Source organism: Canis lupus, chromosome 24 (assembly GCF_011100685.1).
Source record: "Canis lupus familiaris isolate Mischka breed German Shepherd chromosome 24, alternate assembly UU_Cfam_GSD_1.0, whole genome shotgun sequence".
Taxonomy (NCBI): Eukaryota; Metazoa; Chordata; class Mammalia; order Carnivora; family Canidae; genus Canis; species Canis lupus.
Window position 1 is genome coordinate 30,896,579 of NC_049245.1, and position 15,880 is coordinate 30,912,458.

At 47.8% G+C, this 15,880-nt stretch overlaps 1 protein-coding gene across 2 annotated transcripts in view; it reads right to left on the reverse strand.

Annotated features, from left to right (window-relative positions):
- The window catches only part of PTPRT (protein tyrosine phosphatase receptor type T), a 1,032,653-nt gene that overhangs the window by 282,823 nt on the left and 733,950 nt on the right, over positions 1 to 15,880 (reverse strand). For both annotated transcript variants that reach the window (XM_038572341.1, XM_038572340.1), the window contains exons 10-11: positions 10,543 to 10,744; positions 8,966 to 9,064 (exon numbers count right to left, since the gene is read on the reverse strand). In XM_038572341.1, coding sequence (XP_038428269.1) covers positions 8,966 to 9,064; positions 10,543 to 10,744 — 301 coding nt within the window. The remainder of the gene's footprint in view (positions 1 to 8,965; positions 9,065 to 10,542; positions 10,745 to 15,880) is intronic.

Genomic DNA, 15,880 nt, shown 5'->3' on the forward strand with positions numbered 1-15,880 from the left:
CCAGCCCTATTCCCTCCCAGCTGATTCCTAAACTCCCACTAGGTAACCAGGCCACATTCACCACTGCTGGTCTCTCCTGGATAATGTGTCCTTGCAGACTCTTCCTGGCCTCAGTTTTCCTTGGCTGAGAGAATGGCACCATCCTCCAACTCACTAATAAGCCAGAACCTGGGAGTCACCAGGACGTTTTTTTTCCTTATCCCACCACCTGCCTGCCCCTTAGAGAAGTCTTCAACAAAGCTGCTGCCCATTTTCCCTGTTCAAGGCCCCTTTCCATAGCCACAGCTCGGCCTTGGATGGCCATCCCTTCTTATCTGGATAGCAACATCTTCTGGCCGTTTCCCATCCAGCCTCATTAGTTGCAACCTGCCCTTGCACTTTCTGCCCACTGCTGTCCTCCTGGCCTCCTTTTTGTTTTTCTAACCTCATCTCCTGACTCTCCAGCTAAGTCTGATCCCCTCTTAGGTGAAACAGTGAAACAGAAAAGGAAGAAAAAAACACGAAGATGTACATTGTCGAACTGGTGCCCATTGTGGACAACCAGGGCTCAATCCTAATGGAGATGTGTGAGGAACCATGTGGCATGCCCTCAGCATGGCCCATCCAGAGGGCAGGAGGCCGGGCATGACATCTTGTGTGTTTCTGAGCTGTATCTCTGCTCACACCCTCTGAGGTCCTTGGGGCTTTGGAGAAAGCTCTGAAGCAAAGAGGAAAAAAGGGATTTCAGCTAGCATTGAGGAGGGGGTCCCGTAATTCTGCCTGGAACCAGCCAGCTCCACCACAGCTGAAATCAGAGGTGGGGTGGTGAAGTAGCAACGACCCAATCAACAATCAGCGGCAACTGTGACAGCCTGTGTTGTCAGTTAGAGTCTGTGACACCATTTGTACGGAGCTCTCTCTGCCATTAGGATGTCTGCCCACAGGCCTGTTTGCTCATTTCTGGATCTCTAGTGCCTTAGCACAATGTCTGGCACGTGGCTGTTTGCTCAAATTCAAATTAGGTATTTACTGACTTAATTGACGAACTGTGAATGGATAAACCTGACTCATCTCCTGGGCTGGGTCTCACCTCTTCTGCTTGGTTTGGATTTCAGGTACCCAGTCAGTCCCCCCATATTTATAAGGTCTCACGGGAGCTCACGTGGGTTCCCTAGGCCCCTTCCTGAGGATGCTTTGGATCTGCTCTCCTTCCATTTCACAGCATATAGTAGCCTCTCCCCCAAGTCCGGGGCCCTGCCCTTTGACCTCGATTTGCTGGCCTCTAGGCAACTGAGATGCCCTAGCCCTGTCTGCTTGATTTAGAGTTTCTGAAATGTGCCAAAGTCTGAGAATCTGTTTTGAAGGGATATTGTTTTGAAGATTTCATGACACTCTTGGAGATGATGGCGCATGCCCTAATGTGTCACACTCTTGCCAGCATGCTGCACATGTATCTTCCATGGTGGCTGAGCAGAAAATGATGAACAGGGATCAGCTTACAGCAGGGCTCAGAGAACCACCTTTCTCACGGCTATGTGGGCAGGGAGCTGTTCTATCTCAACAGCTGGGCCAACCCCAGGAGCAAGTTGAATAACTACCAGTTGTACTTTTACACACTGTACCTTATTTGACCTTCTAAACAATCTGTGTACGCATATTCCCATTTTCCCAACAAGCAACTCTAAGGCCAGAAAAACGAAGTGACTGGTCCAAGGTCACCCGGTGAACCAACTGGGTAAAGCTGGATCTGATTCCAGAAGCTTTTGCTGTACCAGTGTAGTCAACTGGGAAGGGAGCTATGGTAGGAGGAGCCCAGGAGGTCACAGACTGATAGAGATGGACACTACAAGTCCCTGATGGGGGAGTGGTCAGGGCAGAGTGGGAACCCCGAGAGGAGCCAATGCATCCTGCTGCAGAGTGGGGAATGGCCCAGATGTGGCAGGTTGGAACCGGACAGGGGCAGCATGATTTGCTCCACACAGAGAATGGCCAGGCAAGGGCTCGACTGCTTAGCGGAGAACAAGGAGCCGGGTAGTGCCTGCCACATGTTCCCCACACCTATCAGGACAAAGTCCAGACCCACTGTGAAGATTCCTTACCTGGCCCCAACATGACCTGTTCCTCTGCCTTCCCCTCCTCTCTGCCCGAGTGCGCCACGGTTCCTGCTGCCACGTGAACACACCTTGTACCTCCTCTGCTTTGGCTCCCACGTATGCTGCTTCTCCCTCCTTCACTAGGCAAACTCCCCTCAGTTGGCAGGCCTCAGATCAGGCAACGCTGCCTCTGAGAAGTCCTCTTTGCATATGAGCCCATCAGGCTTCTGATGGATGCCTCTGTACTGACCTCTCAGAGAAACCTCTGAGCCTTTTTTTTTGTTTTCTTTCTCTGATTATCTTCCTGATAGAACTACATTATCCAAAATGGTAGCCATTAGCCTTGAAAGATCTTCAGATTAATTTTTTTAAAAATTAAAAATTAAAAAAAAATCAGTCATACTGGTCCTATTTCAAGTGCTCAACAGCCACAGGTGGTTGGGGGTGATGACTGGACAGCACAGACACATGACACACTTCCATTGCTACAGGAGGCTTTGGGCAGTGCTTTTACCAATTGGGAGGCACCAGAAGGCAGGATCTGTGAAGTGCATCTCCAGTCCCCGTACCTGAGATTTACCAGGTGTGCAAAGCAGACGTGCTGAGTCACTTACTTATCTGTATTTCTTAGTACCTACTAAGTACCAGCCACTGTCCCAGGGAAAGGGGATCGATCAGTGTCAAGCCTCAGGATTGCTGGAGCTCACAGTCTAGCGAGGAATGGGCAAGAAACAGAACCAGAGAAGACAGACCGGCAGGTACATGACACAAAGAAAGAACGATGAGGGAAATCCCCCGGGCCCTGCTGAGTAGACATCAGTAAAAGGGGGCAGAGTGAGAGGGGATAAAACCAGAAACGGAGGTCACAGCCAGATTCTGTTGGGCCCCGAGTCCCACACTAAGAAGCTTGAACCTCATGTGGTGGAAAGCCAGCGATCCACCTAAGAATGTTAAGGACCACTCCAGCAGGTCAGCGGGGGATGGACTAGAGGAAGAGCCACTGATGGCGGGCCAACCAGCAAGGCCACCGTAGCAGGTTGGGGGTGTGGGGGACGCAGGGCAGAGGGGCAGAGGAAAGAGCTAATTCCAAAGCTGATTCTGGAGCGAGGCAGACAGGTCCCTGGGACTGGCAGGAGAGGGAAGGAGAGCAGGGGGACAGAAGGACCCCCCAAAGAAGCCAGCGGCGGATCTCGGGGGAGGGTTTGCTACAGAATCTGGGGCTCTGCTTCAGCAACTGCATTATGGGTGATAAATTCATGGCCAAGTTACTTTCTTTTTTTTTTTTTTTTTTTTAGTTTTTTTTCCAAGTTACTTTCTTATGAAGGTTACCACAGATACATCAGTGTGACAGGTGGGGCGTGGGGGAAGAAGGTTTGGCGGGTTCGAGTTGGAGCTGAATATTAGATTCTAGTCACTATTTGATTGATCTTTTAAGCAATTCTGGGATTCTGACACTTAAAAACCAATAAATCTTTGAAGGCCTGGGGAAAGCAATGCAAAAGCAATAAATCTCCATTGCGGAGTATTAGAAAAATAGGCCACGCTTCCGAGGTGGTTTGGATGGAGGGATGGGGGTGCGGGAGCAATCAGCCCTTCTACCCCTCGCCTCCTGGCAAGCTCAGTCCTACCAGGTGGAGTCAGGCCCCTGGGGCTTCCCAGGGACATCGAGCTGCAGAGCAGGGGCTGGGGTCTGGCTGCACTGCTGGGGCTGGAACACAGAAAGACAGAGAAAGCTGCAGGGGTGGGGCCTACAGCCAACACTCAGGGGTGAGGCCGCTGGAGAGCCTTGCTCTGAGACGTGCTGGGCACACAGGTTACAGGCTAGGCCTCTACAGTCCTGGGCCGGAGCTCCCCCGCCCCACCCGTGAAGTCATCCTGCCTGCACCGAATTCCCTAGTTAACGGATGCTCACTGTACAACAGCCCCCCAGCAAAAGGTTACTTGACATCCTTGGGCAGAGGGAACACAGAACCTCCTGAGGGAGCAATGAACTCAGAAGCAGGAAGCGGGGTCCTCACACGGGCTTCTATGGAGAGCCAGCCCCATGCTCTGGGGCCAATCACCTAGCATCTTAGGCTTCAGCTCCCCGCTATGGAGGGTGGATAGTGGATATGGAGACGGTACTTCCCACCCATCTGACTCACTGGGCAAGTGAAGGTCACATGATACAACAGAATTAAAGGAGCTATCAACCAGACAATATGATTCCAGGCATCCGTGATCCAATCCATCCAGTGAGCTCGTTGTGTGCTATGGTTAGAGAATCTTCATTATCATCTCAACACCCCTGTTTCTCCGACCTGCGGGACCCCTCACTGGCCTGATTGCCCATCTCTCTGGCCAGTCCAGTTCTCTCCATCAATACACTGTCCCCACAGGCTTCATATTATCTCCTTTTGCCAGTTTCAGCACTGTGTCTGTTTAGCTGCGCCATGCCCCACGTCCCTCCCCATTCACATGCACACTTACTGGACAGTAAGCCTCAAGAGGACAGGTGTGCATCTACCTTGTTTCTTGCTCTATCCCCACTGCTTAGCTCAGTTCCAGGGACATAGCAAGAGCTCAATAAATATATGTTGAATGACCTACTGGTCAACTACCTCCTCGATGGGCATCCTAGTGCCTAGAGTTCAAGGTGAAACAGGGTTAAAGTAACTGAAATCTTCTTTGATATTGCCACTGCTGTCATTGCCATTGACCTGGAAGTCATGTAGGCTGGCACTGGTTAGCCTCCCTCCCTTCTTGGCAAATGCCCAAGCAACGGTCTGAAAATAATTCCAGAAACTGAGCGTGTACCCACTCTCAGTGATCCAGAGCCTTAGGAAGAAAAGCAGCCAGACATTTCTAGACACCAAGCATTGCCCCTTTGAGCGGTGACATTTAATTTTTTTCCAGTGGAAATGTCACTAAAATATGTCACGCACAACTTTCTCCTTGGGAGGTAGTGTGAAATAAGTGCTGGCTTAGGGTCAGCTGAACTGAGTTTAAATCATGCCTGCACCACTTGCTTGTTTCATGGCCTGGGTCAACTTACTTGGCTTCTATTTATCTCAGTTTCCATATCTGCAAAATGGGGAGACTATTACTGCAATGTTGTGAGGATATAGAGAGTTTACGTATGGGGGCAGGCACGTAGCAAAGGCTTACTGGAAACTAGTAGCCTCTTTTGATTTGAAGACACAGAACCTAATGGTACATTTTTAGTTGAACCAGGACAACTAATGAACATCCATGGCTGTGAGGGGCTGCAGGGGATACAGCAGGTTCACCTCCCTATTTAGAGAGTCCCTGTGCCTGTTTTGTAGACTCGCTCTGTGTTCTTGCTCCATGCTCACTGTCAGTTCTCGCTGCTACTGGGGGCATTTCCACTTCCACCTCCTGATTGACTGTGGTCTTAGGATGTAATGAGCTTATAAAACAGATGGGATCCCTGGGTGGCGCAGCGGTTTGGCGCCTGCCTTTGGCCCAGGGCGCGATCCTGGAGACCTAGGATCGAATCCCACGTCAGGCTCCCGGTGCATGGAGCCTGCTTCTCCCTCTGCCTGTGTCTCTGCCTCCCTCTCTCTCTGTGACTATCATAAATAAATAAAAATTAAAAAAAAAAAAAGATGTGAAAATCAAGAGCATGCAGGCTCAGAGGGAAAGTGTAAGGGGCCTCTCTTTGGGGGAGCTGGAAAAGCTTCCCCAGGGACGTTGGTTTGGGCTCCTCACAGGAACCCTCTGCTGGTCTCTGGATTTGGACAGGCCTGGATGTAAGCCCCAGCTCCTCACTTACTGGGTCTGTGTCCATGAACTTTAGTTTCCTCATTTCTAAACAGGTCTATAATAATACTAATAGGTTAGTCAAGGTTAAATTCTTGGAACATAACAGTTGCCCAATAAAACATGATGATAATTACTCCCATCTGTGTTCAGCTGGGCTTGATGAGTTTTCAGAGGTTCACAGATATTATATAATCTGATTCATCTTGAGCATGGGACCCTGAATCCTCTGTAGGAAAACTAACTTTATCCTGCCACTGGACAAGACCAAGATTACTTATTTCTCAGTATAATTTTTTTCTTATAAGAAGTTTTTTCTGAAATTTTGTGCTGGAATGAAGTCAGGGGCTCCTAAGTTAAAAACTGCCAAAAAAAAAAAAAACAAAAAAAAACTGCCAGCATCCACATGAAAGAGTGTGGAAGTGAATATTTCCCAGGCAAGTTTTTCTGTAGCTAGCAACTTGACTGAAATTTCATTAGAGATTTTGGGCCAGTGACTTTAGGTCACTCCCAGAGCCCTGACTCTCAGAAACTGCGAGATAATAAAGAACTGTTTTTTAATATGCAAAAAACAAACAAACAAACAAAAAAACAACAACAAAGCCCTTCCTTCCCAACCATGGAATTAGGGCCTCGAAAAGCTGTGGAAATTTGACACCGTGAGCAACACCATGACCCTATAGTGAGGGTAGATTTTCAAAAACTTGTTTTGAAGAGAACCTCCTAAGTGCCACGGAGAAGAAGCAAAGCTAAGGAAGGAACTAACTCTTGAAGGTCTGGCTCGCTTTGGGCACTTCCATATTTTATTCCACCTCTGTGAAACAGTTACCATCTGTGCTTTCTAGACAGGAAAACTGAGGGCCAGGTAGATTAAGTATCTTGCCCAAAGTCAGTGTTATAGCAGGATCTGAATCCAGGTCTGCTATCACCAAAGTCACATCCTCTATCACCCCACACAGCAGCCAGCAGTCAGCAGCAAGCCAGACTGAATCTGCACCTGCCGGGAGCCTCACAGTGGAGGCCAGCTGATGAGGTCCCCATGCTGATCTGCAGGCCTGTGGTAATGAAAGGGGACATGTGGGTCTCCAATATAAAGGTCACAGGCCTTCGGTCAGATCTGGCCTGTGCAATGGTGAGAAAGATGTTCCTTTTTTCTGGGCTAGACTTTTATCATCTGAGAAGCTATCTAAGATTTTAAAATAGTGACCAATGCTGCTGTATGAGAGGTTAAAAGCTGAGAAAGGGAGAGAGGCATTGTGGCCTAAATGAAGCACATGATTTGGCACCCAGAAGACCTGCACTTAAGTTCAGCTTTCCTACTTAACTTCTGCGTGCTCTGGGGCATTTCTGAGCCTCGGCATCCTAACTTGATTTCATCCACGTGAAAACGAGGATAATCACTTACAGTATATATACAGAGAATGAAATCCGTGTATCAGAAATAAGCAAAGGACAATGTTGCATGAGAGTAACAGGAAGAAAAGCAGTCAGTCATGTGATAGATGCCACCATCTATCTGCTCTGGAAGACTGTTCTGGAATAACCTTTGTGAATGTAAGGCAAAGGAGCACCTTTTCGTCAGATGCTCCACAAACACTACACAAACCTGCTGCAAGGCCTGACTCAGAGTAGAACACTGTTTGAAATCTTTAGAATACATGGCAACTTCCAAATTGTTTGCAGTTGATCCTGTCTCCTACAGTTTCTAGGTAGAGCTGGACCCCAGGTTGGAAAACCAATAACTAGACCATATCCATAGCCTCCATCTGGCTGGTCTTCTAGTCTCCAGTATCATAGAAGTGACATTGCATATGGCTCCACAGTGGCTCCCCATGGCCCTGCAAACAAGCTGGAACTTCTCAAATATGGCCCCCATTGTCACCCCACCACTCCTGCCTTGACGTTTATGCTAAAGCAAAATCCAGTGTCTTGGATGAACTCTCTCCTTCATGTCTTGGTCATGCTGGACCCCCTCTTAATACTTTGGCAAAATCTTATATAAAATTTAAGATATAGCTGGGTGTCACCTGAGAAGGTCAGCTGGGAACGTCTTCCCTCAGCTCTCATAACGGCCTATGTGTATCTCCATAAGCATGCACCGTATTGTGATTATGTTTCCACATTTCTTGCTTCCCAACTCAAGTTTGATGTTCTTTGCTTAGAAGACGACTTATTCACAGCTAGTTTACTACTACTGTCTCCCAAGCTGCTAAACAGTGCCTGGCCCTAAGTGAGTGCCCAATAAACATTTGTTGAAGGAATGAATGAATACATGAATCATTTTGATCCCTTGCGAACCACCGATACCTGGCCTATAACATACTCAATGCACGCTTGTTGAACTGAGCTGAGCCAAATTTTTAAGTGGGCTCCTCCTGGAGCCCAGAGTGGGGCTTGAGCTCATGACCTTGGGATCAAGACATCAGCTGAGATCAAGCATCAGATGCTCAATCAACCGAGCCCCCCAGGCGCCCCTGAACTGAGCCAATCTGAAAGCTGCAGCCGTGGTGCCTAGTGTAATTGTTTAGAAGTGATGCCCCCTTCTTGGCAGCCATGACCCCATGGACTTGTACTGGGTCAGTTTAGCTACTGAGCTGCTTTTACTGCCTGGGCTGTAAACATGTTCCAGAACTCCAATAGCCTCTTGTGGTAGTCACCAGTGTGACTCTGCAAGTCCTCCTAAGGCTCTCTAGCACTCTAAGGCCTTAAACTGGACCAGCCCAGAGGTCCTGCCCCACTCCCATTATCTCTGAGTAGGGCTGTTTGTAGAATTCAGTGAGTCTGTTCATCTCTCTGTTAATGGCAGTCAGACATGGAAGGGTGATCTTGCCAGGAGATCCTGTTTCCAGGCCTCCAACCCCACTAAACAAACTAATTATAGGTGTATTCCAGAAAGTTCTCTTCCAGCACTCCTCACATGCCCATTAGCATATTCCCTCTGAACCAGTCCTAACTCCTCATTGTTGGGGGAGAGGCTCTTGGCTCAGTTGCCACTGCCACCCCGAAATGAGTTTGGGTCTGCTGACCCTTGTCTTCCAGAAGCTCACTTCTGGCCAGTCTTGCTCATGAGCACTGCATGGTGCAGAGAAGGAAAGCCCCGAAGTCCAAGAGAAGCACCCTCCTCACCTGACATGGGGCTCCTCGTGACTGAGCAGGTTTCAGCATCACCGTGATGGTCGTGTCCGTTTCATTCAGGGGGGTGTCTGTGTCATATTCTGGCATCGATGGAGCTGGACAGACAGCAGAGAAAGAAGGGCATTCAGCACAGATCCCAAACCCAGCTCACCACCTTCCCTTGCTGCCATCCCAAAAGATACCCAGGATGACCAGAAGGAGGACATGTGGGAAAGGGTTGGGTGAGAGTCACAAGGCATCCCAGGCTTTCAGCAGAGCATCCTCTCCTTCCAACCTGCCCGTGGGTCCCTTCCAGACAAGAGTATGGGAAAAGACAGCAATGAGGTGGCCAGCAACCCTCAGGAGTCAAAAAGTTCCACATCAAATAAACAGATAAATTCAGGAAGTCTAAGTACTTAACAAAGAGGGAAAGCAGAGTCGACCTTGTTAAACACATTTGAAATGCAAATTACAGTGGTGATGAACTAGTTCCTCTTATCTTTCCTCTCTCTCTTTTTTTTTTTTTCATAAGACCCTCCCTCCTCTCATCCCCAACTGAAAGGAGTAGATGAAATCTAATCCCTTGGGAAGGCGATCTAGCCACTTGTATTTAGAGCTATTAAAACTCACATCTCTTATAATTCACTATTTCAATTTCTGGAATTTAATCCTAAAGTCATAATCCGAACCAAGGAATTAAACTTTATTCTGCAACATGTTTATTGAAGCGTTATGTTATAAAAACATGGAAGCACCAAATATATCCAACCACAGGGGAATGTTTAATTAAATTACGTCCATCCACTTGACGGAACATTATCATGAAAGCAATGTACCAACATGGAAAACGCTTATGGTATAAAGATAAGTGAAAACATTAAGCTGCACAAATCACTGTGGGTATTTATATAAAATATGTATGTATGCAGGCCAGAATTGCATAGGTATTCTCAAAAAAATGTAAATTGTAAAATGGGATCTGAGATAATTCTGTGTTGATGTTGCCTAGTGGTGGAGGGGCCCTGCCGGGGATGGCAGGTGAAATCTCAGGCCTCCATGGCTTTGTACTAGTCCGTCCTTCCCCTCCATGGCTTTGTACTAGGCCGTCCTTCCTTCCTTCCTTCCTTCCTTCCTTCCTTCCTTCCTTCCTTCCTTCCTTCCTTCCTTCCTTCCTTCCTTCCTTCCTTCCTTCTTTCCTTCTCAGACATTTCATGAGAACCTGTGCTGTGCCCTGGACTGCCAAAAGAAGTATTCCTGAAAAGAAGAAATCACATTTTTATAAACCAATTTGTATGAGAAAAAAAAATGTACTATTTAATGCAATTGTGTGGTAAATTATTTGGTGAATCACTTAGCGTTCCCACTGGTCTAGTCTAATTAGTATGGTTTTTACATTTTAGGAAGTTCATGGATTCGGTTTCTTCACAGGACTACAATGCTAACACGCTAAGGACTGCATTGTCCTAATTGCTCCAATACCACGAGGTGACAGCAGGCTCTGCCCTTTTTTTTGCTCTCAGGAAAATTAGGAATCCGTGGGGGGGGGGGACCCAGAATGTGTTTCTTCCTTTCCCCTTTTTATGATGAGAGATACCTGAAATCTTGGTGGCGATCCTAGTGGTGACGGGGGGCCCGAAGCCCTTTGCTGTGCTGGCCTTGATGGTGAATGAGTAGGTCGTTCCCGGGTACAGACCCACAAAGAGGTGGTGGGTTTCATTCCGGAGCTTGAACACTTTCCCCCGCTGGCTGGAGAGGTCGGCACTCGGGTCCAGTGAGCCAACAGCCTTATAGTTGATCTGTATAACAAGCCAGCAAACAGACAAATGAACACCTCCCTCAGGGAGCTAGGTGGAGCTCGTCCAGGGGCCCATCAGGAGAGGAAGGCACCAGGGCTTGAAAAGCAAGTTCTGCTGTGACAGTCCACCTTACAGATTATCCCAGCCCCCAATACTCCACTGCAGATACACAGGAGCACGGCTGCCTAACAGAAACAGAATGTGAGATACACACATGTGTTTCAATCTCCTAATGCTCACAAGAAAAGGAAGTAAAAAAGAAAGTAAAATTCATTTTAATATTTCATTGACCCCAATATATGCAGAGTATTATCATTTCAACCTATAATAAACATAAAAATGTAATGCAGTATTTTATATTGTTTATTCATCTTAAATCTTAGAAATCTAGTATGTAGTTTGTCCTTATGGCTCATCTCCATTGGACTGGCCACATTTCAAAAGCTCAGTAGCCTCATGTGGCCAGTATCTGCCACACTGGACTGCACGGCGGTAAAGCAGTGTTTCCATGCTGCGTCCTGTAAGAATGGTTGGGAAGGTTAGTTAAAAAGGCAGGTCCCATGTCCCTTACTCCACGTGGCACCCTCTGGTGCTTTCTCATTCATTACTTTGTTCCTCTTCCCCAAACCTTGGGACATTAGGATATTTATTCTCATTTTAATGTTGGAGAAACTGAGGCTCAACTGGAAGTAACTTACATTAAATCAGCACTCTCCAGACCCTCTATGGTGAAGGCCCAGTTTTGTGTTTCTCAGTCCACTGCTAAACCATAATAATCTGCAGACCACATCACATGTGATTCACCACATGAGTCTGGTAGTAGCCAAACTGGCCCGCGCTGTGCAACAAGACCCATCCCCTCGTCACACACTTGAGTGTTGCAGCAGTGTCAAGGTACGATGAGTGTTTTTAAGTGTTCCCTCTCAATTTCTGCACTTGCTCTGCTGTGAAAGTAACAAAACAGTTGGCATCCCAGCACCAGCCCCCATAGATCACATTTTGAGTGCCATATTCCTAAATCCTATAGTTGTTAAAGTGACAAACACAGGACTGTGTGTTTGTTTCATCTAGTTAGTTCTACTAAAAATGTTCTATTAGAGTATAACATACATACATACAGAAGACTCTACAGTTCAATGAAGTTTTACTCACTGGACACAGGCATATAACCCAGCACACAGACAAGAGAGAGAATGTTCCGATCGAACCCCGGCACCTGCCAGCAAGGATAACCTCTATCTTGACTTCCAATAGCATGGACTCATTTTGTCTGGTTTTGTACCTTATATGCATGGAACCATACAGGAGATACTCTTGAGTGTCTGGCTTCTTTCACTCCGCATTATGTTTGTGAGATTCATGCAGGCTGTCAAGTGTAGCTCTAGATCTAGCATTCTTACGGTTATGCAGCATTCTCCCACCGACAGAGCGGTAGCTCCAATGAGTAAATCCAGGTCTGCTGGTTCTAAAAGCTGTGCTCCTTATTCCGTGAGGAGCTGCTGGGCCTGGAGACAACATGTCATTAACTGAAGAATGCATTCATCCACTTACTCCTTCACTTCTTTGCTCCTTCACAAATGGTTCCCGTGTCGCCCTGTATTCTGGGACCTGCACCGCGTACAGCCCAGATGAATAAAGGCTTGGCCCTGTGCTCAGGTGCCTTCCATTTTAGAACAAAATAAGGCAACCACACAGGCACCTTACATCATCTTGTCTTCCATCAAGAACATCTCCTACTTGACAGGATGACCAAACCCAGGCAGAATCAGGAACACACCAGCTCTACATAAAAAATAAGCAGTTTGCTATTTCTGGCAAGGGCACCAGAGGTTTTAGAGAACGAGGTAACTTCTTTCTCCTCTGTCAAGCAGGAGCGGTATAGCAATTGATGTCACATGCTGAGGAGAGAGGCCAGACTACCTGGAGCAGAGCAAGCCCTGGCGGAGAAACACATTGGCTGAAGGATTTGGGCACTTTGCAAGCAGAGCCTAGGCAGGGGCGCCTGTGCTGTGGATCCTTGGTGAACCTGTCCCTAGCCTTCCCTCTGGTCACCTTGGCCTCCTCCACGCTTCTCATAGGGAAGCATTGCAAACACCTGTCTGGGTATGTGTGTGGACACGTGTGCGTGGGGGGCTGTTCCCAGGGGAGAGCGCTCGCAGGAAACTGGGGGTAATTAGCACCTCCAGCCACTGTACTGATGATAGAGGATGCCTACATTCCCTGGGCTCCTCCCATGTGATGCTCCCCGCCCCCCCACCCCCCCAAGCATCCCAGGGGACTTCCTGGAGGGATTTCACTCCTGTTCACCTCCAAAGGTAGCTGGCTGGAAAACACATCCTGCACCAGACACCTTCTTTCCCTTCCCCTCTCCCTCTTCTCAGTAACCTGCTTGTATTTGAATCAAATACACAAAGACAGTGTGCTCATGGAAGTATCTCAGATGTGAGCTGACATCTGAGGATAACAGAGAGCAGACGTGAGAGCATTCTAGGTTCCAGGCAGAGGGAACTGCCTGGGCAAAGGCCGGGGGTATGAACAGGCTTGGGAGGCTTGAGCCCAGTGTGACCAGAGGGGTGGTGGCAAACGGGATTGCTGAGCCCCCGGAGTGCAGCTGGATTCCAGTTTCCCAGTGGCACAAGAGCCGAGACATCCAGAGAGCTCTGCTGGGTGGCAGCCAACCCCAGCCCACCAGGTGCTTGTGCATCCTTTTGAAATTCCACCCCCGCCCCCCTGCCTGGGCTGGTGGCAACCACACTGATATACAGACACTAGGAGGTAAAACTCATGCCTTATTTACTAGCCAATTCCTTTTCTGCGCTCCAAATTCAATCCAAAAGCGACTCAATTTCCACCGAGCTGTCAATATAATATACCGTGCTCCCCTGCTCTCCTAACCTTTCCTGGTATTACAGGATCCTCACTTACTTGTAATGAAACACTATGAATAAATCAATGTATGTTAATATAGCGTGTCTTCAATTTTTTATGAAGGGCTTCACCAAATCTAATTCCCACTGCTTTGTCAGAAACAGTCTTTGAAAAATTTAACTTGCAAGTTTTACGAAGTTGGTGGGGGACTGGGCTGAGGAGGGAAAGCCAGAAGGTGAGAAAAATGGAATGGGATGGAGCTGTGGCCATAAAATGCATAATGCAATGTGAATCTGTGGAAGTGGAGGAAGAGCAAGATTTGTTAGAATAGCAAACATAAAATAAAGAGTTAGTGGGGGAAAGGTGCTGTGCTGCCTGTCAACCCGGGTCTCTTTTGATCATCGTCAGTGAGATTCCCAGCCAGAAGCCAGAGTGAGCACTTCATAAGGAGAATCAAGTCACACCACCCCTTAGAATAAAAAAAGCAGTGGTTTCCCATTGCTTTTGGGATTAAGAGCACACTCTTACTCTGTGGTTTTTCAGCTGTCTGTATGAGCTGGTCTCCTGTGACCTTCCTCTTATATTCATTCCAAGGCTCTGTTTCAGTGTCTGTCTAAAAAGAGCTATGGGTCACAGGGCCTTTGCACCAACTAGGCAACATGTTTTTCCCTTCCCAGGCCTTCCTTTCACCTAATTAATTGACTCCTCATCTTTAGATCTCACTTAAAATGACACTTTAACAAGTGGATGGTTACCAGAGGAGAGGCGGGTGTGGGATGGGTGAGACAGGTGAAGGGGATTAAGAGGACACTGCATCCCATGTACTCCTGACTTTCTCCAAATGGCTTCCAGCCCATACGCTGGAGGTCTCAACCCAGCAGAGCCTTAGAAGACCACCAACATGGTTAGTTCATTTAAAAAATTGTTAATTTTATTTTCTCTTTAACTCAAAACAAATGGTTAAAATGTTTTCTCCTCTTTTGGGCCCACTGTAAAAGTGTTTACAGGCATGGCCTTTGCCCTCTCGGTGACCTCCGAGGTAAACACACAAGAAGAGACCTATTCAAGGCATTTGTGTTGTCTCTTTGGTTTCCTGAAAATTAAAAAATCAAATGCAAGCACGTTCCTCCTGAACAGCGCGGATGCACAGATGGCTGAAACGCACATGCCAGTGACTTCCTGGCCACGGGGCCCTTGTTTTTCCTAGAGAGCAGAGGACTATAACAACAGCAGGAAAATGATTATGACTGACACATGTACTGCTGCTCCTGGTGTTTCTAACCCAGTGCCTGACTTTGGGGACAAACAGAAGCATTGATGGATATTGCAGGAAATCAGGTCCTTGATGACACAGATATGGGAATGACCGGTTCTGCCAGAAAAGAGTCAGACAGCCTCCTGCAAGAAGCTGCTGGAGTGTTGGGCTGGGGCCATCGTCCTCCAGACTCTAGCCCAGACTCCGTAGCACAGAAAGCCCATGAAGACCTTGTAAAGAGTATCAATGCCTGCACCCTACTCCGAACCCACTGCATCAAATGCTCTGGATGCAAAGAGCTTGGCCTGGGTACAGTTTTTAGTTTCTCTAGGAGATTTGATTGGGTAGCCAGGGCTGACAGTGGTAGAGTGGGACCCTTCACCATGAAGGGGATTAAGCAGAAGAATTTCAAAATGTGGCCTGTGCCAAGGAAAGGTGTCCTCAGAGGGCAGGCTGGAAGGAAGGGGACTCACCATGGGAGCACCACAGTGCTAAAGGCTGCAGGCAGGACTTCTGGGTGAATGATGAGGTCGGTGGACTGCACTGAGGATGAATGAAATGTCTGCACAGCTTTGTCTCCCCCCAAAGTTACTAGCTACTGCTTGTGGCTTCACCAGCAGAACACAAATTCTTTGGCACCCCTCCCCACCAGGGGTGAAGAGCCTAATTCCTCTCTCCTTGAGTGTGGGCTGGACTTTGTGCCTCACTTTAAATAGACCTACTGTGGAAGGGGGAATATGGTAACTTAAAGTGGAGGGACCTGGGTGACACCACATAACCAAGTGATCAAGGTCAACACTGCTAATGATCAGTCATATTGAGCTCAAGGGCCCCCTCGTATGATGTGATGAGAGGGGTATCTACCCTCTGGTCTTTTTCCCCAGAATTTCAGCCCACCAATTAAAAACAACAACAACAACAACAACAACAACAAAACAACAACATCAGGGGCACCTGGGTGGCTCAGTTGGCTAAGCATCTGCCTTCAACTCAGGTCCTGATCTCAGGGTCCC